The 22,260-nt window shown below is 50.3% G+C and overlaps 1 protein-coding gene across 1 annotated transcript; it reads left to right on the plus strand.

The window, feature by feature from the left end:
* The first annotated feature begins 3,277 nt into the window (after nucleotides 1–3,277).
* Nucleotides 3,278–19,304, plus strand: LOC104482631 (keratin, type II cytoskeletal 80). Its single transcript, XM_010124160.2, has 9 exons — nucleotides 3,278–3,671; nucleotides 7,001–7,215; nucleotides 11,922–11,982; nucleotides 13,701–13,796; nucleotides 16,298–16,462; nucleotides 16,986–17,111; nucleotides 17,207–17,427; nucleotides 17,798–17,853; nucleotides 17,942–19,304. The coding sequence occupies exons 1-9, from the start codon at nucleotides 3,345–3,347 to the stop codon at nucleotides 18,142–18,144; spliced, it is 1,470 nt and encodes a 489-aa protein (XP_010122462.1). The 5' UTR covers nucleotides 3,278–3,344; the 3' UTR covers nucleotides 18,145–19,304.
* The last annotated feature ends 2,956 nt before the right edge of the window (nucleotides 19,305–22,260 follow it).

Here is a 22,260-nt window from a genome sequence, read left to right on the forward strand (position 1 = left end):
TCCATCTATCAACGGAAGGGTGACAAAACTCTCTAGGTTTGTCTGCAAACGTGGAAGCACTCCCAAGCCACCCTGTGCCCACTCCCAAACCTCAGCCTACCAAACAACCACACTGCAAACCCAAAGTAACACACTGCCTTGCTCCAGGTATGGCCAGAAAGGGAGATTCTGGGACCACTCAGCATCTTTAGATGATGCTGACTCCATCCAAATGGTCAGGAGACAAGCTAGACCAGGCTGCAAGGACACGGGCAGCCACACTAGGAGCAGGAGGACACAGCAGTTTAGCTGAAGGTGAATGGACCCTTCATCACATCCTCCAGAGCCTTCTCCACCTCGTTACCACCTTCCTCATCCTTTTTTAGCTTGTTTTGCTGTGTAACCAATAAGGCTGGCACTAAATCTTAAAGCTCAGTTTTGGAGACCAGCCCATTTCAAATTGAAGCAAATACCTGGCTGAGGAGGAGCATCGAGAACATCAGCAGGAAGGGAAGAAACACCCTGACTCAGCACTGCCTCTCCCATAGGGCAGGGAAGATGGCACAGGACAGAAACATACAGCAAGGCTGCGGCTGCCGCTGTGTGAAGCCTCCCTTCTCCATCTTTGACAGGATAGCATGGGGTGATAAATTTCTGCACTGCTAAGTGCACCTACAACATCAAAACGCAGTATCATCTCAGCATCAGACCGCTGCGCGTCGCCACAGAGCAATGCCCTGGCTAGGCCAAAATCAGGGTCCCCGTAGGACCCAGCACCACGAGCAGCAGTGTCTCTCCTTAAGGAGGAAGCTTGGATCTCCAGCTCGCCCTCTGCCTAGCAGGTAGGACAACAGCAGCTCCAGCCTCGGCACCAAGCAAGGAGAGGGCACAAAGCAGGTTAGTCCTCTCTGCAATCTCTTCCCACACATCCTCACATCACTTGCCAGCAGAGACGACCACCCGCAAACACTTTCCTTAGAGGGTTACTGCAAATTATACCCATCCTTCTGGAAGGAAGCAGGACTTTGAAAAGTCTTGCTCACCTCAGAGCAGAACGGCCCCAATGCTCCCACTAAAAAAACAGCTTTGCCCTGTCCTTCCCAAGCATCACAGGCAGCTTTAATCCTCAGCCATTGTCCTTCCACGTCTTTCTTTGGCAGAATGACTTCTGTCTCCACCTCCAGCACCTAACAGAGAGGACATGGGATATAGCACACAGACTGTGCAGGAACTGGGACTCAGGAGGCACCAAGTAACACGTTACAAGTAGATCTGACCGCTAAGAGGGGTTTTGTGCCGTTCTGCTCTGGGAGATACCATTTCAGCCAAACTGGATATCCTGACAGCCTGGATTCGGTGTTAGAAACTTCATTTCGGGGAACGGGGGTGGGGGGGAAAGAGGAGAGAAAGAACTGATACTTGAAAAAGAAAGGAGTAGGGACGGATGCTCAGGCAGATGTGGTTGCTGATGCGATGGCCAGTGGTGCTTTCTCTGCAGCAGCGCTTCCAATCACGCAATATCCCGCTCAGCACACCGCTCCCAGCCGCTGTGAAACTGAACTGGCCTCATTTCACCTCCGTCTTCCCTCAGTGGGATCACTCCTAGGGAGCTACCACAACTGCCCTCAGTACCAGATGAAGCCAAAAACCTGCTGGGTGACCCCATGATCTGATGCTAATCAGCAACACTGATGTGCCTGCAACCACAAAGCCACAAACAAGCAGCCCACGATGAGACAGATAATCTCATCTCACCCTGCAAGAGCCACGGGCTTTGTCATCTCCCAGCCATAAATTCTGTTTTAATCCTTAAAATAAACCGTCAGGATTAAACTGAAAAGTCCTGACAAGGATCCCGTGAGTGAGGGACTTGGTATTCAAATGGATCATCAGAGGAAACATTTTTCCCTGGAAAGGGTGTTTTGGTAGGATGGACATACCACGTGAAAGCACACTGCTCTTGGCAAAATACGGAAACTACACGTGAAGAAAAGGTTAACCCTAGCAGAACAGGTCATCTTCTTTCTGAAGTCCTTCTTAAGGCAGAAACCACTACCTCATCAGGTATGTTTCTTGTTGAAGCAGGTCTGTGACAGATCCAAGCCTTCTTTCACTTCTCTTGGCAGGGAAATTCCCAGCTTGTATTCCGACACAGGGCAGAACCAGACTGTAAAACAGCACCTTTCCCACAAAATGGAAATTCTCCATTTCAGCCAGAGAAGACCATCCCCTTTCCTGAGAACGCTGCAATATATTAAAAAAAAAAAAAAAAAAAAAAAAAGCAGAAAACAGGTGCTCTTCTGTCCTGATTTTTCACATGAGAAATTGAGTTAAAGCAGGAAAATGCTTCCAAGAAAGCCATGTCCAACACTGATTTACACTTCGGTCCAAACAAGCATTTAAGGGCGTGCCGACTTAGCAGCCTAGAATTCATTAAGACAGTGGGTTTTGGTAACTCCAGCACCAGCTGTCAAACGGCTTTCAAGGAGCGGGAGTGTGGTGGTTGAAAACAGACTCGTGCACTTTTGGGATCCAACTTGGTGTCTAGAGGTTTTGAAGGCCTCCGTTGTTGCCACAGTGGATGACTGAATGACCTTCGGACTCTTGGTCCCCACGCCCAGGGATCTCAAAAGCTGCCCTATCGTCCCTAAAACACTCAGAGCACCAGAAGCTTCCGTGATGTGCCTGTGCGGTCAAAGGAAGACCACGAGCACCCCTAATCACAATGAGCTTGACATGCGTGTCCAAACTCCTACCCTTAGCCAGTTCAGACTCTTTATGATTTTAAACACACTCCCCACAAAAAAAAAAAAAAAAAAAAAAAAAAAAAAAGAGAGAAAAGAAAATCATAATTCCTTCCTGTTGCTTTTGGCTGGAAACCACCCACATGCTGAACACAGGCTCCATGTGCCAAGCAGCCGTACCCAGAGCCGTCCTCCCCGAGCCTGCTGCAGCCCAGCACCTTTGGTCGCTTTCTTCACCATTTAAGGATGAGGAAAGCGGCTGCTTGGGGCCCGGCGAATTACCTGTGAGCGATTTGTTTTTGCTGCAAGTGCCTATGCCCTCACCACACAAACAAGCTCCTCAAGAAAGGAGGGTACAGAGAGAGGAGGGAAAAAAAAAAATAAAAAGCCAACAGGTTGATCTGGATTACATCAACGGTTACACCCTCCGCCGTTTAATGAACATAGGAGAACAGGTGCTTGTACTTCATTAGCCAGCCCACGAGCTGAGGAGACAGGAATTAAGCCAACCAAACTCCTCAGCGTGCCACTACTCTCCTTCTCAGCAAGAAAACTTCATCTTTTTTCCTTCCTCTGTCCCTCCCTTCCCTTCCCCTCGAGCTGCAGAGCCACAAGCTGAGCATGACTAACCCTTGCGAAGCCTTCACCAGTGGCTCCCTCTCCTCCTGGGAGGTGTCAGGGAAGATGAGCAGAGGAAAAGCAGCCAGCACATCCCCGGATTGCCTGGGCCACTGCAGTCCCAACGGAGTGGCCAGCAATGGCTACAGCTCCCTCAGCCTCCACGGAGATGGCAGATACCAGTGCTCCTCTTACCCCTCTTTCTCCATCGACAAGAGCCTCCTGACCCCCGTGCACCTCGATATCGACTCAGACTTCCAAGCCACGCGGCAGCAGGAGAAAGAGGACATCAAGTTGCTCAACAACCAGTTTGTGACCCTAATTGAGAAGGTAAGGTAAGATGCTGAGGACCACGGTACAGCATGGGGACAAGGATGGTGGTGGGGAAGCAGACACTAACCAGTCTCTCAAGAGACTTAACAAGGCCTTCAGCTAACCATTGCCAGGTTCTGAATATTAGACCGTTTACCTAATTAGTTATTCCTTCAGTGCTATCTGTTTTAACAAGAGCTAACATCATCTCTAGGTGAAGCCAGGCCACATCTGTGGTCAGTAGCATCAGGCAGCCTGTGCAACTTGTGTCGCGCGTGTCATCCCGTGGGTCCCTGCGGAGGACAGGCAGCTCTGCCCTCGGGGACCCAGCCCGAGCAGCAAAGGCAGGGCCGTGGAGGCACAGTGCTGGCCAGAGCAGGCCTCCTGAGCTCCCAGAGCGGACAAACAGCCATGGGCAGCAATGCTGATTAAGGTGGCAGCTCAAGTTCTTATCCAGCTGCTGAAGAGAGCTGGCAATTCACCTTCATAGCAATGTGGTGGGCAAGGGAGACCCCCCGCCCACCGCCCTCCTCTGCGGTTTTTATTGTGAGGGGTTGCATGCTTAGCCAAGAAAGTGTCGCTTTCATCTCTTAAGATCCATGAGAAGGCAGAAGGTTTTCTCAAAGGAAAACAATTCATCTAGCTGAGGCAGGTTTCTGCAGAGCCCTGGTGCTCTGTAAACAGATGGTAATCTCCAAGGAGGATTGCTTCACTGCAGCCTACAATGCAGGCACTCAATGCCAAGCTACTATGGCTTGGGATTCTTTGTTTTGTTTTGTTTTAACTCCACCTCTAAGAGGACCTGAATTCACACTGGGAAGGAGAAGGGCAGGGAAACCATCTCCCACAGCATCTATTCAAACTGAATAGTTGTGAACCAACCACACCTACATGTGCAAACCGGCATGTGGCGGTACCAGGGGTCTGACCGTGGTTGGAGGGGCATGGCAGGCTCCATGGCTGTGCTCTTCCAAGCCCAGATCTTGGCAATGTGACTTTGGAGAAGCCCTGGTTTGGAAATCACCCAGGTGGGTTGTGTTGCATGTGGTCCTTTGACTATCCAGATCAGGAGGTCGGGGTTTGCGCGAATGCTAGCCCTGCTTAGAAATCAGACCTCAGCAGAAAGGACAGGGTAGGGCAGGTGGGACAAGACCACGCAGTGACAAGATGTACGTGAGCCAGACCACATGCAGTAGCCTGCTCCATGCAAACAGGGATGGAAGAAGAGAGCGAGCCTCTAGGTCTCCTGATAAACCCAATCTGGTAGCCTGCTGATAAGTGTGCGTTACAGGACCCGATGGACAGAAGATACAAACGCTCCACCTTAGCTGGGTGCCTCCCGCGTTTAGCTTTGAAGGCTGTAGCTTCAAGTGGTCTATCAAGTGGCAAACTTCAGCCCTCTGCCTCAGGCCCTCATTCCAGAGGAAAGTCATGACACTTCCTCGTCAAAGAGAATTCTGTCTTTTTAATCAGGAATTCAGATGGTCTCAAGCCTGAGCAGTTAACTCCTCAGATAACTGACCACACTAACTTTAGGAGTTTGCTGCGGATGGTTTTCTGGTAGGCTGTTCCAGATCGGCTAGTATTTATTTTCCATCCAGATATGGCCAGGTGGAAGACAGGGAATAGCCAAGCGCTGGAGCCCCTGTTTGAAGCCTGAGCTTTAGCCTGAACAGCACAGGTAGAGGCCTCCAAAGACCAAGCTTTGGACAGTTCTGTGTTCAGTCAGGCATGATTCTCCAGGAAACATGGCCAGATCAGGGGGATCCTTCTGCTGCAAAACTCATGTGAAAAGACTTTGCAAGGAAGACATTTCTGCTAAGAGGGATGCTGTATAAGAAGTTCAGCCCAGTGGATGGGTATGGTTTGGGAACAGGAGAGAAACTGAGGAGTTAGTGAGGGGAAAAAGAGCAGCAACTAAGGATCAGGAACAAGGTCAGGAACTGAGACTTGATTTGCGGGTCAAAGATGGACCTAAAACAACAGCTAACACATTCCATCATTTACTGTACCACTAGCAAACAGGGAAGCTGCCTTAAAGTGAGAGGCTGTTCCCTCCAGCCAATCCCACAGGCTGGTCCCAGCCCCACTGACCACAGCCCTGCTCAGGGATGCTCTACCACAACCCCTGAGACGGCGCAGATGCAGAGAGCAAATGGCCCAGTTGGGTGCTAGTAGCCCCAAAGGCCACTCACTTGTGCCACGCGCAATGTCCCTTTCTGACTCCACTGCAGCATCATCCTCTGGTTCTCAGCCTCGCACATGCACATGCACACAGTGTGCCACTCTGGTTTTGTGCCAGGACAAAGCAACCAGTCAGCAGACTGGACTGCTGATGGGCTGTCTGCCCATCTATGCAGTGCTCAGCAGCTGGAAACTCCAGGAATTCAATGCACTGGTGCTGTCTGGGGCCACAGAAAGCTAAAGAAAAGGTCAAAACTGAAGGCCAAGCAGAAGGTCAAGCCCTGCCAGCATCTGCACCCCACTGCTCACACCACATAGGGCACAGCATCAGCACTGAAACGTCTCCATGACAGAGGGGAGGCCACTGCTGGGGGCAACTCACAAATCATCAGCCGAGATGTGACTGAAGTAGTTCGGCTTTGTTCACAGAGCAGTAAGAGAGAGGTAGCAATTAGATAATGAATTGAAGTTAGGCAAGAACTTTGAAGATTAAAATTGTTGAATACTGAGCATTACTGTTCAGATTGTGAAAGAAGAGAGCCAGAACCATCAAACGGCGAGTGGGTGAAAATGCAGTGTATCCTCTCTCAGGCAAACAGGCACACACACACAGAGCTCACGTGGAGTCTGTAATCATTTTGCTTATTCTCCAAGAGTTCCCATAAGCCTTGTCTAGACACCAGGCCTCTGATTCATTACTCAAACTTCAGCATAGTACAATCCTACAGATTTGAGTGGAGTGACCTTTGTTCATGCCACTCTGAGGCTGTAAATCAGGCTTCCATTTACCCTGGACACATGTGCGTGACCTGTGGTGGACTTCCAGCCTTTACTTCGATATGTTTGGAGGCGAAGGGGACCAGCACTGAGCATTTCTTATTTTTCAGTGACTGAATAAGAGATGTTAATTCATTTCGATGTGAACATGTTCTACCACAAGATTAATAAGTAGGCAATGCGTAAAACCTCTTAAGTCCCTATACCCTCCATCCTCAGGCCTGATCTTCAGGGGATTTCTCGTTCCTACCTGGAGATCTCTGCTGATTGCAGCAGCTTCTCATTACTCTGAAGGTCTCCAGGTCAATGTCTCCTGCCCTGCCAGGAGGAGCTAGCTTTGCTTTTGGCTGTCAGTGTTACTCATGTCTCTGAAACATCTTCTGCAGGTCCAGTGCTTGGAGCAACAGAACAAAATCCTGATGACAAGGTGGAACTTCCTGAAGGATCAAGGCAATTCCTACTCCGAGTCGGACATGAAGGCCATCTACGATCAGTATATGAACAAAATGAATCAAGAGATGAAGGCACTCAACTACGAGCAGGAGAATCTTGAGTCGGAGCTGACAAAGGTCCTGAGCACCATGGATAACTTTCGAAGCAAGTAGGTATCTAGCCTAGCCGGGTGTTACAAGTGGGAACGTGTTTCAAAGGTACCAGTTCAGCTGTGTGAACAGAGTAGCTCGGGATTGATTTAACACAGACAGCCTGTTATTCCTAGGAACAAATTCCTAGTGTGGCGTGCACAGAACTGAGCGTTTGAGAAGTTAGCATCCTAGCCTCTTCCTGATTAACCAGAGATGAAAGGAAATCCATAAAAAGCAAAATACCGAAGAGTGCAGGGCATCTGAGAAATGCCTCAGGCCAGAGAACAGCTCCGGGGAACAGTGCTATCAGGAACGACATCCACTCAAACACAGAAATATTTATTCTCCACACTACTACTGCAAGCCAGAACTTTCTCCCCAAACCATTTTATGGATCCAGCCTACTCAATATTAACAAACATCCCTTCCTTTCCCCTTTCACCTCACAACATCTAATGCAAAGCTCTGCTTTGACCAAGGAGCCAGAAAACGTCCTGACAGAAAATGCTGAGTTTAAGGGAGCACCAGCTGCCCCATGCTTATCTGCTTATCACTGCTTTTGCCAGAAGCTTTGAGATCTTCAGATAAAAGCATCTGAGATACCATGGCTCATTCAGGAAGACAATGCTTTTCTTATTATCAGTGTAATTTGCATACCACAATTAGATGCTTTCCCCTCCAGTTCCGCCCATCTGCCTACACACGATCTCTGTAGTCTCCCATGCTGATTTGTAGCAAAGAGTCAGCTATGGGCACTGTCAAAAGAGAACAGTGACACTAAGGGACTGCCCTTCTGCTGGCACTGACAGCCGTCACTGCAGTAACAGCCCAAACCTACTCCTGACACAGCCACATCTACAGAGACACAGCAGCTCAGCCTCTCACTCAAGCTCACGGAACGAGCTGCTGGTGGAGCAGGAATAGGAACCACGAGTTTGGTTCTTGACCTTATGCTGAAATCATTACGCTCAGCATCCTTCCAGAAGTGACACACTTATACCCAGGTGCCGAGAAATTCCTAAATCCCTCGGGGTGGTCTGCTCTTTATTTAGATGTTGGTTTCACTACAAGACTTGGGCTCACGGGTGCTTGCTTCGCTGCCAGGTAGCAACCCCGAGCTTCAATCAAAGCCCCAACATGGACTGTGCCATTTACTCCCTGTCCTAAAAAGATTAAGACCTGTCATTCCTCTCTGGAGCACTTGGTCTTCCTTGCAGTTTGCTGAGGAACTACGTACTCTGTGCCCTGCAAGATACTTCTTGGCTTATTCCCTGACAGTCAGGATAACCCAGACAGGAAGACGGCTGATCTGGTGGAGGAATGTCAGAGCACTCACCCATATCTGCTCTCACAGTTTGTACTCACTTTCACTCAGTAATTGCCTCATTAATTGCCTATGCGTGGAATTTTTTTTTTCCACCCTGATTTCGGAAGGATAAAGGTTGTATGTTTCCCTCTATCTTTTTATTTTCTTGGACAGTTACTACCTAGTTGGACAACACGATAGATATGACAGGGATGCTTAATCCCTCAAAATTTAAAAAAAAAAAAAAAGACTGACTAGAGGAACAGGACCCACCCTACACCCAACACACACAGAGATAAGGACGCAGCACATGCACGTGCGCACTATTAGACAGCAGAAAATCCATAGCGGGCAGCAGCTTATGACTAGCCCAACTATCGGTCTCGGGAAGAGCTCCCGCTATGTAGGACTACACAGCCGTGGGAAAACAGCCGTCAGAAGTGACACTGCTCCTCACAGCGCTTCTCCTTCATTTGCGGAGCCCCCCCTGCCGCTCTCTCCCACTCGTGAGCTGCAAGGCACAAACCCTGCTAAGGTGACCTGAGCAGCAAACAGCAAAACCCACCTTGTCACTGAGTGTTGTTAGCACCCAAAGCCAGGGCAGGTGGATTTCTGCGGCAGTGACAATCCACCGCGTGGTTAGTGATTCACAGGGAGAGAACTGCTGCTTCTGCTGAGCCTTCTCCAGGCAGCAGTCCAACCCCGTCCTAACCCACACTGGCTCTGTTGAGTCCTGCACACTGCCTTTGAGGAGGCTTCCTCAGCCCAGTTGTTTTTCTGGAGCAAACAGTCTGCCTAAACCATGCAAATTTTGGAGGCTTCCAACTCCTCTGGAAGTTTCTTTTCCCAAGGGAAATTTTTTGGGGACGAAAAGCTAACAACTTCACTGGCAAATTTAACTGGTTATGCTCTGATCCAAGCTGCGACACTCCAGACATACCACACCACGCAGACAGCGACCACCCACACGGGCTGCTGCCCAAGAGATCACTGAAGATGTGAAATCTGCCTGTCGGTGCCCCTCCGTAAGGCACTGATTCCTCTGTCTCCTCTATCCAGGGAACGCTTTCCAAAAACCACACAGGAGATTTAACTGGCTAGGATACTTGCACCTCCTTCTCAATCAGGTTGCCGTTGACCAGCAATTCCAAAGGCCAGCAAGCGCCTGGTGCAGCACCAGGGAGATACTGCAGAAGAACAAGAGGCATCCAGCTTGTAGAGGATCCATTTCTGGGATCCAGGGATTGCGTTAGTCAAATCTTGCCACCTGAAGACTAGATAGTCAACGCCCCTCCACCTTCAACCTCTGCAGTTGGTTTTCAGCTTCTTCCTGCCCCATTTCCTTGCTCCACAAGAGGAAGATGGACTTAATTTCAGGTCCATCCCACTACTACTCTTGTAGTCTTGAAGGCATATCCAGAGAGGAACGCAGCCTGCCTGAGATTTGGTTCACCTCTGATTTTGCTCCACTGCATATGGAAGGAGCCCAAGGTGACCAGACGCCTGTCTTAAGTGTGTCTTAAGTGCATGAATTGAGATCAGATGGATTTATGCCCTAATGCATGACTACTTGAGAATTATCTCTGAGGAGATAAATGCTGTAATGTGTTTGTGGAATGCTCCCTCCCCATCTGAGTCATCTCCCAGCCACCAGGTCCCTCCAGAGCCGTGCAGCGAGCATGTTTGGCTGGCTGGGCCTGCTCTCTTTCAGTCAGGAGCATTGTTTGTTCAATATGCAAGATTATGTCAGTGCCCGGCAATGTGTGAAGCTGCTTTGGCAGGCTGGGACAGACTGGGATTGGGCTGACACGCAGTGAGGATGAAGGAAGAGTGGCAGGCTGTAATTAAGCTCAGTACACAGTTGCTGGCAGCATGGCTAACATTCCAGCTAAAGAGCAGAGAAACCAGACAGGTAAATCTTGTTAGCCATGCTACCTGGCCCTAAAAAAGTAGGCAAGGAGAGGGTGATTTTAACACCACGGGGGTAACCGAAAGAAACAGAGAACCCTTCGAAGCACGTAACTGAGAACAGAGCCTGTGCCAGCCAGATCCCGTCCGTGCCCCCACTATCCCCTCTGTGGATGTGTCAGGTCACCTCCTGGGCAGGACTCACCCCCTTGCCCCACAATGCAACCCCCTGCACTGCGTTTCCAATGCCTTCTCCGGTCCTGCTCCTACGCACAGCTCCTCTTTCTTGTAAAGCCTTGTACAACAGCAGGGAAGGCTCTCGAGAGAAACTGGAGTGGCAATGCACCAGGCCACCAAATGGCATAACATGACTGTCATGCCCGACTTTATCATTACCACGCCGTTAGGAGACAACATTTCACCTCGTTCCCAAAGGTCTCAGCATTCCCTACACCAACTTGGTGACATCTGTGAGTAGCACTGAAAGGTTTAATTCACAGCCTGGAAACACTATGTGCACATCAGGATAAGACAAATTATGGAAGAGCAGGGAAGTCTTGAGAGTGCAGCCTGCTCTGGTCTCAGCAGAAGAGCCAACACTCCCAAGGTGTGTCTGGCAGCACAGTGGCAAACACCAAACACCCATCACAAAATGCTCCTGCATGGCAAATGGACCAGCCGTCGCTGGTCACACAGCAGGCCAAAAAGAGACCCTATGATCCTGGTCAGATGACACCAGGGGTAGCCACATGCTCGTCCCACGAGCCAACAAGGGTTGGTGTACTCCCTAAACTACCCTCCTGAGTCTGCCACTGGCCATCAAGAAATGCATTTGTCCCTGGATTAAGTCTTTGCAATCTTGGTCCTGCCTTATCAAACCCGGTTTTGAACAGCTCAGAGGTCGGTTCCTCTGCTGGATATTTAGCCACTAGGACTCCACCCTATCCCCGTCCAGTCTTTGTTACCTTCTTCTCTGTGGGCACCGTTTTCTACAAATTGCTCAAATCGCTTTGAAGACTCTCAGACTCTGCAAATTAAATGCTGAGGATAGCTGAAAGAAACAGAAGGGGAAGGCTTAGGGTGAAATCTTAGGAGTCTTTGAGCATGCAACTGGGTTTCACAGGGCATAACTCACCACACCCCACCCCTCTATGCCTGCTCTCTCTTTCTGTGGCAAATGTGAGGTAACCTGAGGTTGCTTAGCCCTCAAATTAAATTAGAATTAAAGCTACCTCCTCTTTACTCTGCGGCTCTTCAGACTTGAGGTGCTTATGGTGTTATTACAGAGTAGCTGGCATGTGGCAGCTTGTTGTTCCCTCTCTTCTCCAAGATGCCCACAACCAGGAGATATTTCCCCTTGCTTTCTAGCATACATCAAGGAGGTGGGGCAGCACAGGAAAAGCAGAAAGTTTCGATACCAGTGCTTCTTTGGGCCAGCAAGACAACCTCAAGCATCCCATGGCTTTTGCCATGTGCAATTTCTCACTGCTTTTTTTTCACTCTCTTTAGATACGAGGATGAAATTCACCTCTGTAGTGGCATGGAATACACCTTCATGGAGCTCAAAAAGGTCAGTGGCAAGAGAATCATAGAATGGTTTGGATTTGGAGGGACCTTCAAAGCCCACCCAGTCCAGCCCGCCTGCCAGGAGCAGGGGCATCTCCAACCAGATCCGGTTGCTCACAGCCCCGTCCAACCTGGCCTGGAATGTTTCCAGGGATGGGGCATCCACCGCCTCTCTGGGCAACCTGGGACAGTGCTCCACCACCTTCAGTGCAAAAATTTCTTCCTAATATCTGATCTGAATCTCCCTCCCTCTATTTTGAAACCATCACCCCTTGTCCTGTCACAGCAGGCCCTGCTGAAGTCTCTCCCCACCTTTCCTGCAGCCCCCTTTGGGCACTGGGAGCCGCTCTCAGCTCTCCCCGGAGCCTCCTCTTCTCCAGGCTGAGCAGCCCCAGCTCTCCCAGGCTGGCCTCACAGCAGAGCTGCTCCAGCCCCCTGATCATCTTCACGGCCTCCTCTGGACCCTCTCCACTGGTCCATGTCCTTCTGATGTTGGGGGCTCCAGAGCTGGACGCAGCACTGCAGGGGGGTCTCACCAGAGCGGAGCAGAGGGGCAGAATCCCCTCCCTCGACCTGCTGGCCACGCTCCTCTTGATGCAGCCTAGGATGCGGTTGGCCTTCTGGGCCAAAAGCACCCATTGTCAGCTCATGTTGAGCTTCTCGTCCACCAGCACTCCCAAGTCCTTCTCCTCAGGGCTGCTCTCGATTCATTTTCCACCCAGCCTGGATTTGTGCTTTTCATCTGGACCATCTCTGTACCAGCTCTGTGCAGCCATAGAAGAGCCTGGAGAGACAAGACGGTCCAGGCTCAGCTAAGACAGTTGGCTAGGTCTGGACTGAGTCCTTGTACCACAGATGTTTTGTAGGGTAATAAGGTCTTGAGGAGGACAGCAAAGTGGTGAACACAGTCACCATTTCAACAGGAAAAGTACCAGTGAGTCTGGGCCACTTGCGGTTACAGAAAAGCCCCGTGGCTCTTGACAGAGGTGCCTGCACCCAACCACACTGCATTCACACTGGCCAGACCCGTCCTGGAGGGCTCTGCACCCCAGGACCCTCCAAGGTGACACCTCTCCTCCCTGGCATGTTTTCTCTCTGAATGAGATCACAGGTTGGGAAAGGCTGGCAATTGATAAATGTGTTTGCGTTTGTTTCCTGTCACACAGCCACACCCTGCTTAAACATCCCGCCCCAGAAGCAGCAGCATTTGAACATCAGCTGAAATGGGAGGCTTTGTGCACAGCCTTTACATGAAAAAAATAATCCAAGGTGCAGGAATGCATGGCATTATTAGACAGAGGAAACCTTCTCCACAAATGATCATTACGGCTAATTGCATGTTTTCCCTGACACACTCAGCAGCCAGCAAGGGCAGTTCTAGTGACTTTTGTGGATGGCATCAGAGTTTTCAATAACCCGTGCTTTTTGTGGTGAACAAAAGATGAGTGGGTACAGACCAGCCCTGCCTGCTTCCTTCTCCACCCTACCTCATTTCAGACTTCCACCAAAGCACTCACCAAAAAAAAAAAAAAAAAAAAAAAAAACAAAACCAACTTGCAGAGGAAAAAGGTCCACAAAGGAACCTCCGACTTGTAGAGCAGGAGAGTAGTTTCAAAACGAATACCAATACTAGCTACCAAAAACTAGCAGTGGGAGAGGTGGCAGTAGGAAAGACAAACTCAAAGACAAACTACTGATGAATCCACTTTCCTTTTCCCGCAGGATTTAGATGTGAGCTCCCTCCACAGAACTGAGCTGGAGGTAAAACTCCATGGGCTCAAAGAGCTGATGGACTTGAAGAAAACCATCTATGAACAGGTAAAAACGCAACTGGGAGAGCGGCCTCAGCACAAATGCAAGCCACTATGCAAAAAAAAAAAAAAAAAAAAAAAGAAAAAAAAGAAAAAAGAAAAAAGCATTTTTGTGGACAGTGCCACTATAGAGAGAGCATTGTTCCAGATTTACACCGAAATGAGAGCTTGTCCAAGGGAGCTGCCAAGTCTTGCAGACAAATATTAGATGGCTCAAGGCAAGGTCTCACGGGCGAACCCCCTTTCCTCAACTAACCTAGCTGCATCTTAAATTCGATCGGGACGTTCACTCTGCCCACAGCTACGCAGGGAGGCTGCCCCAGCAGGTCTCCCCTCCCACAGCCAGAAGCCCCCGTCTGCCTCCTGGGCCGGCTGGGTTTAAGCCCAGCCCCTAACCCCCCCCCTCCCACCGAAAGCATCTGTCTTGAGACCAAATGCCCCAGGTCCCGAGCCAGCTGAGTATTATTCTGTTCCAATTCAGAGGAAGGGCTCACAACAAATGAGGAGAAACCCTGGCGAGCCTGGGTGAGGTGCTGGATGCTCTCTGACACAACCCACTCCATTTCCACTACACCAGTACGTGTGTGGTCAGGTGTGACTTCACGGGGGGAGGGGGGGGAAGGACGCAGAGTCCGCAGCCCCTTAGACAAACTCCATGGCTGCAGTGTGCCTCTCTGCTCACACAGGCTGCAGTGATTACAGCCGCTTACTCACAGCCTGCAAAATGCTACCGAGCAGGCTTAGCAGTGTTTTGGGGATACTAATGATTTGTCTGAATTCTACCAATATAAACAATTAAAATGCTTGACGGAGGAATGTTAACATTCCTTGTGGGGAAACTGAGGCACGGAGAGGCAGAAGGACCTGCATAAGATCAGAACCACATTCAAACACATACCCTGCCTGCAACTAACCATGAAGCCTTACTTTCTCTGGAACTATAAGATTATCCCTGGTGCAAGGCAATTCACAGGGGTAGTAGAAAATCAGATCCTGCTGTGAGGATCTTCTTGGGCTGACTTCCTCTGGGCTCCACACTGCGGCCCTGGCACAAGGCTGCATCACTTTTTTACACTTCATGCAAAGAAATTACCCTCCACCTCTCTCTGCCTTCTCCTCCCAATAGCCTGTTTTCAGGCAGTCATTTTCTCGCCTCTACCTGTTGATTTGACTGACATCAATGTACAGGCACACATACCCAGTGGAAGGGCAAATAAGGAAAACTTTGCTTGACAGCTTTGCTAACAGCACGCTGGCATGAATCAGAAAATCCCAGCCTCAATCCTCATTAATAAACCACCAGGTTCTTTTTTTTTTCCTCCTCTGGCAGAGGATGCTTAAGTATTTGCAATAAACATGCCTTTTCTCACGCAGCCATTAACCTGCTCAAAGATTAACAAAGAGGCTCAAGCATTAAACACCAGTGGGAAAAAAAAAACACTGATAATCCTGCTCTCTGGAAGAGTGGTGGGGTATTTTTCTGTTGTTCAGGAATCACCATGTCAGGGTGCCTTTTGTTTCCCCAGTCAAGGGAAGGCAAGGCAAACAAGGTCCACAAATGCTTCTCTAAAGAGATTAGAGCCCTCAGCACAAAAGGGAAGAACAAAAACATCAAGATGAAAGGTAAGAGATGGGGAAAGATGTATGCTGCTCTCTTTTAACACTGGTGTAAACCAGAAGCAACGGCAGAGATACCGGTAACAGCAACAGCCCTGCAGCAGATGCCAAGTGAGCGCGTACACCATGAGCTCAACATCAAGTCATGTCTCGCCTGGATACAAACCACCCAGGGGTGCAGTTCACAGGCACAGATTAAGTGTCCTGTTTGGGCTCACTGAGGGGAGCCTGCATTCACCGTTGTTTGGCTCCTTTTCCTGAAGCTGTGACCGAGTCAGCTATCAGGAGCAAATATCCCGGCAGTGATACTGCAGCTTGGGCGTGCGTGTTCCTGCTCCCGCCACACTGGCTGGAGTTTCCCCAGCATATGAGAGCAGCTCTGGGTAGTGGAACAGGTCTGCTGGTGATGGATGTGTTCAGAGAAGGCTCCTGTTTCTCCCTTCTTTTACCAGACGTAAAGTAGACAATAACAACAGAAGCAGCAGCCACAGCCTCTCTAGATACTGAAGCAGAGCTCAAAGACAGTTTTCTAGCACCACCAGCCTGCAGAATAATTTACACTGCCCTGTTTCTTGCCCAAGACATATATGCCCACTATCTGAATATTGATAGATAGTGAAGCCTGATCAGTAGTTCAATTAACCTGGTCAAACGCACTGTTTTGTCAGGCTCTTAACAGATTGTACCCGAAAGTCCCCAACCAATACCCTAGCCTGAGGAAAACAATACCAGCTTCCAAACCTCAGAGACCGAAAACCTAGGAAACCTCACCATCTCTACACTGCATATGCAAGATGCTCTCCCTACCTAAGCACAGCAGATCTGTCAGGGCTCAGCTCTCTCCTGGCTTGCAGGTTTGTATTTCAATCCTGTTCTCTCCTTGCTATTCAGGAACTTGAGGAGCTGCTGACAGAAATTAAGGACATTTCTGTTGTGCTGGGAATTGACAATGCATGCAAACTTGATCTGAGCAGAATTGTGGAAGAAGTGAGAGCCCAATATGAAGCCCTGGCTCTTCGGAGCTGGGAGGAGGCTGAAGCACTTACCAGGAGAAAGGTATTTGTCTCCTTATCTGATTGATACTGGGGAGAGGTAGGGAAAGAAGAGGGAGAGGGATCAGCCTAGAAACTACAGGAATCAGCAAGATGGGGAGGGACAAACTACATCTGGGAATGGAAGGAGGGACAGGGTGCTAACCCAGATCAACTCCTCCTCGCTCAGGTGTGTAAATGAGGAGTTTCACTGCTTCAGGCTCTTCACACCATCAGTGGAGAAAGGCAAAGACATCTCCTAGTAGCAGCTTGGCCACCTAAGATGCAAATAACCTCGCACTGGTGCTCCTCCAGAGCAAGAAAGAATGTGATTAATCCCAAGATTAATTCAATTCCCAGATGTGTGCTCTACATCTGGCACAGCTTCAGCCAGAAGAGGATATGAGAATGAGCCCTAAATCCTTCCATACAGCCAATATTTTTCCCCAGTTAGGTGTTTCTCCCCAAGGGCAGTGGGCAGCCTTGCCGGTTCCCTTGCTGCAGCAGAGGAGGCGCACAGATAACCCACTCTTCCATCTCCCCTGCAGCTGAATGAAGGAAGCACCCAGTCAGGCACCTACGGGGGTCACCTCCTTGACAGCCGACGGGAGATCGCAGACCTGAACATACAGATCCAGAAGCTGAGGTCCTGTATCGTGTCCCAAAAGAGCCAGGTGTGTCCTGGGGTGGGTGACAAAACTCTGAGGTACCAATCTGAAACTACAGCCCACCTAACACCTCCACCACCCTTTTCCCTTTGCAACACCAGTGCCTGTACTTAGAGGAGCACATCAAAGAAGCAGGAGAGCATGGTGAGATGGCCCTCAAGGATGCCAAAGCTAAACTAGTCAAGCTAGAAGAAGCCCTACAGAAGAGCAAGGAGGATATGGCTCACCTGGTGAAAGAGTATCAGGAGCTGATGAACATCAAGCTGGCACTCGACGTGGAGATCCTCACTTACAGGAAGCTGATGGAAGGGGAGGAGAACAGGTAAGCTGGGCTTCCTCGTGCCTGAAGAAGGGAAGGGATGCACCCAAACACCTAGGGAGAAAGCAGACATCCCAAGCTTTGAGTTTAGTATTGAAGGTTCAATAAAAGAAAGAACAAATCCCAGCAGCCACCATACAGTTCGGCCCTGCTTCTCGCTCTGACATTTTCCTTAGACTCACCAAATCGGAGAGTTCTAGCACTTCTCCAGATGATGCTTTGCCCAGATGCTTTGACTGAGCTTTCATGGCCCAATCATGCCCTTGGCTTTACCTGTGTAGCCCAGGTCCACATGGGCCAAACAGCATTCCTTTACCTCTCTGGCACGGCAGAGATTAACATGTACCCTCACACTTTGTCCTTGCGTTCACAGCATGGAGCAGCCAATACCCACAATCATCAGCACGGTCCACTCCAGGACTAAGCACCGTAAGTGGTTTTATTTGTACAGTTTGGTGAAACAGAGTGTGAATGAAACATTCCTGACTTCCCCTTTCATTCCCCTCGACTCCTGCAGTTTCTGCCAGCACCCTGAGAAACTCCAAGCTGTTTGCAAGAGGAACAGGCAGCACCACTGATGAGATGCAGCCAAACACAGGCAGCACGAAGATGCTGCCTCTTGGAAGCCACAGCGATAAGTCAGTAACTCCTGAAGCGGATGCCTTCACCAGCAGTGCCCAGCCAGAGCTCAGTTCCCTACCCACCCAAGAATGCTCCTAGGAGAAACAGAGCCCCCCAGCATAAACACAAGACCTGTTGGCATCTGTAGCCAAAGGAGGCCAAAGCACTTTCTCTCTACTGAAGCCAACATCCACGGAAAAAGGATGAGAATCCACTCTAGGCTGTCTCTTTTAAGTCTGTCTTTACAACATCCCAGCTAACATCTCTGTTAGCAGTAACAAGCAGAATCCAACCCAGGATTTTAGAGACTTTCCCATTCAGATACACACACCAACATCTTCCTCTCTAGGTCTGTCTGCCCAGATGACTTGTATTCAAAACCTTTAAGATCAACCCACAGGAAACTTGGCAGGAGGGGAAGGTAGTATCACACCAGCTTTTACCACAGCAGCAAAAGCCGTCAGCCCAGCCATTTTACCAGTATTACAAAATCGTTCTCTGCTCTGTCCCTGCTTTGTGCGTGTCTGGGAGAGGTGTTCACTGATGGGGCTTTCAAAGGAAGGCAGCGTCAAGCTTTCCAAACTGAACTGGCGGGAAGATGAGGGTAAACAACCTGAGCCAGGTAGATTTGTGACATCTGGATTGGCATACCTGGTGACAAACATGCTGCCTGTACCAGGGATCCGTGGCCACATCAGAGTATTTAACTGATTTCACTGCCTTTTGGGTGGCCCCTCGTTCCTTCTCAAGCCACCAAAGCTAAAACTCCTTAAAATTTTTATTTTCATAAGCTGCCTCTCTAGCAGAGAGCATCTCCACCTGCCTCACCTAAAGGTACTCCAGACTGCACACGCAGTGCTAGGCCCTAGAAAGGGGATACTGGTTCCCATTTCACCTCAACAAGCAGGACTTGTCTTTGTATTTAATGAACTTCCATAGCAGCTTTTACCTTGCCTGGCTGACAGCAGCCATGTCACACCAAAGCTACCAGAGCCAGCTCCGTAAGTGCCACGGCCCCCTGTGAGCAAAGCGGGAGGGGATGTTCTGGGCTCACCACAGGCGTTGCTGTGGCCATCTCGCACAAACTAGCTCAGGCAGCATCCTGCAGTATGTTCCTCAGCCACTGCCACACAGCCCCACTTGAGTTTCCAGATCTTGCGTTCCCAGGAGGAGTTGTTAAGATTCTCTTTGCATGTTTCCATGGAGTATGTTGCAGTATTTCCATGTTTCTGTAGGACAGACAACTACCATAGCATCTCTGTAACCAGAACATCTGCTCTCCAGGCTCCTGGCTGTTACAATAAAGTATTGAGTGTCACACGGAAAGCACCGTACTGTTTTTTTCCAAATTTCTTACCACAGCCCATCTGAAACAGCAATTCTTTGCCCCGTTGCCAGTAGGTCTCAGCTAAGGGCTCTGGCTGAACTCCAGCAGCCAAATGAAGCTGAAATTTTTTCCCAGGCAATTTGTTTGGTCCATATCCCCAGGGAGAAGTACACAGGGCTGGAGGGGCTGACACGGAGAATCACAGAATCACAGAATCTTTAAGGTTGGAAGAGACTTCCGAGATCATCAAATCCAACTGTCAACCATGTCTACTAAACCATGTTCTAAGCCAACAGCCAAGGCTTTGAGGAGCTCACCACTGTCCTGCCACCAGCCTCTCATGTGGCTTTGAATCACAGAGCAGCTCGCAAATGTCTTGAGAGATGAAGGTTTATTGCATACGCCATCACGCTCCCACCACTGTACTCCCCTACACTGAGCTTCTCCTTGTTAAATTCCCCCTACACCTCTGCAAAGGAAACATCTGTGCACCTGGGACCCAGATCCATGCTGGAGAACCACACTCCCACGCAGCCCCGCGTTTCAGAGTTGCCCTTCCAGAGCACAGGGGTTTCCTTGGTGCTCCTTGCTCAAAAACACCCTCCTGTTAGGGACTGACCTGGGAGATCCAGAACAGACATGGCCCCTAGAGGTGCTGGAGCACCTGAGATGGCAAGCATCTCTGCTCTGCTGTTTGCTGCCCATCCAAGAGAAATACCGCACTTTGAGGGTCAGCTCAGGGGGTGCAGGGGCAGAGGAGGGGAGGACAGCCCAGGCCAGCAGAAAGAGCCACCAGCTGGTAAATCTGGTTTCTCAAGCTGGCAGGGATGGGAAAGGGGGGAGCTATGAGTGTGCGCCCCGTCGTACAAGCTGTTCCCAGCTCAGGAGACGTGGCTTTAGCACAGAGCCTCCCCTGGAGGCAGGGCCCAGCAGAGCCCCTTGACAAAAGCCCTTCCAGCCCGAGGAACACTGCTGGGTTTGTGCAAGGCTGCACCGCTCCAAAGGTGCGGGAGGCCCCAGAGAGGAATGACCGCTCTGAGCAGCCTGGCATCCTCGTCGGGCAGGGTGGGGCCGAGGCTCTGCGAGCAAGGAGGGGGAAGGGGAAACACAGAGCTAGCGTTGTCCAGAATGACACCCGAACGGAAAGAGACACTTTGGGAGCCCCGAACGTTCAACCTGGGGGAACTGGAGGACAAGGCAGTCAGAGATGTGTGCTTGCAGCCAGGCTGGAAAGGGCAGGGGGTCAGTAGCAGCTCAGTCCTGAAAGAAGAGAGTTTCTAGCTGTTTGCTCAACCTGACACATGGGTTTTGGGTTTTGTTTTTTTTTCTGTTTGGGTTTTTTTGTTTTTGTTGTTTTTTGGTTTTTTTTCTGCTGCTCCTGAGCCTTCACCACCCAGGGGGCTGGTAAAGCGCCCTGAGGCCAGAGCAGGGGACTGGGAAGCTGCACTCCCCGGTTCAGCTCACTGTTCTAGGATCCAGGAGATCAGGACTTGACTCGCTATTTCACCGTCTCATTCACTTCATGCTCTGTGCTTCAGTTTCCTCACTGACAACTGGGAAGTGTACATCAAGCCACATCATAGCAGGGCAATGAGTTTATGCAGTAGAATAATTCCTCCACTCCACTAATAGGAGCTGAGTTATGCCCGAGACAATCCCATTGCTTTGGGACATTAATATCTGCCCGCCCCCCTCCACTATGCTACTCCTTAAGCACCGGCTCCATCTGAAGGACCAGTCCCCTCCTCAGGGCTGATTTCTGCAGCTATTCTTACACCAGACACACAGACAGCCTAAAGCCAGCTGTTAAATTCACTGGGGAAGTTCTGTATCTTTTCTCTTTGTCCAGTGAAGGGCATCACACCCCTTGGCCCCTTGAGAAATACCAGGCAGTACCATCAAGTCAGGACCTCAGAATCCCCTTTGGGGTGCTGAGGGACAGTCCTACAAGGGCAAGAATGCTGAAGCAGCACAGTAACCAACACCACAGCCAGCAGATTTAGCTGCCGCTGGGGGATCAGTGGAATAAAGGCAAGTGCATCCCTGTTATCTGGTGAGCTACGTTTGCGCAGCCCAGCGCACAGCCACCTCCAGGTAAAGCCGCATCCCTTTCAACTGCAAGAGGCTTCCCAAAGATGATCTCAAACCCTATCGGGAACCAAAGATTGGCACATCTGCCACAGCGTGGGGAAAGCAGACACAGATGCCCAGGATAAGGCTTAGTTTCGAGACAAAGCCCGGGGCAAAACCCAGGGACAGGTAAGTTCGTGTGCTGAAAGCAGGGGACAGAGCTGATTTTGGTGGGGCAGACTCTCACCAGGGAAACATTCGCATCTGCACAACAGTAACTGGGTTGGAGTCCAGAAGACACGCCAAAGCAGACGGGGGGGAAGCGGTGGGGCTTCTCTGTTGTCCTCCAAGCAGCGAGAGTCTGAGCCCCAGACCACATCCAAGGGCACGGCTGCCTCCCGGGGCGGGGAGCACCCAAGTGTGAGCTCCAGGCTCCCTCTCCTGGGCAGGTGCTACCATTGCAAGCGCCTCCAAGCCCTGGAGCCCGTAAGCTGCACATCCCAAACAACCCCCTCCTTTCTTCTGGCAAGCCCAGCCTCCCAGGAGAAAGGGAAAACAGCTCCCACGCAGCAAGAAAGGGCACACCAAAGCGTGGTCAAAATCACTCCCTGCATGCTTCATGAGGCTACGAGGGGAGGTTTGCTTGATCCTAAAGTGTGCTCCTCACCCACCAAGAGCTCATGTCCTGGTGTCAATCATGCCTGTAAACCAGCTCGGCTGGCCTAGATTCATTTCACCGCACACACACCAAGATCTCATTCCTTCGTAGCCCTCACACGCTTCGAATCAGTCTGTGGATCTGCCCAGGAAAGGCAAAT

Source organism: Chlamydotis macqueenii, chromosome 29 (assembly GCF_036417535.1).
Source record: "Chlamydotis macqueenii isolate bChlMac1 chromosome 29, bChlMac1.mat, whole genome shotgun sequence".
Classification (NCBI taxonomy): Eukaryota; Metazoa; Chordata; class Aves; order Otidiformes; family Otididae; genus Chlamydotis; species Chlamydotis macqueenii.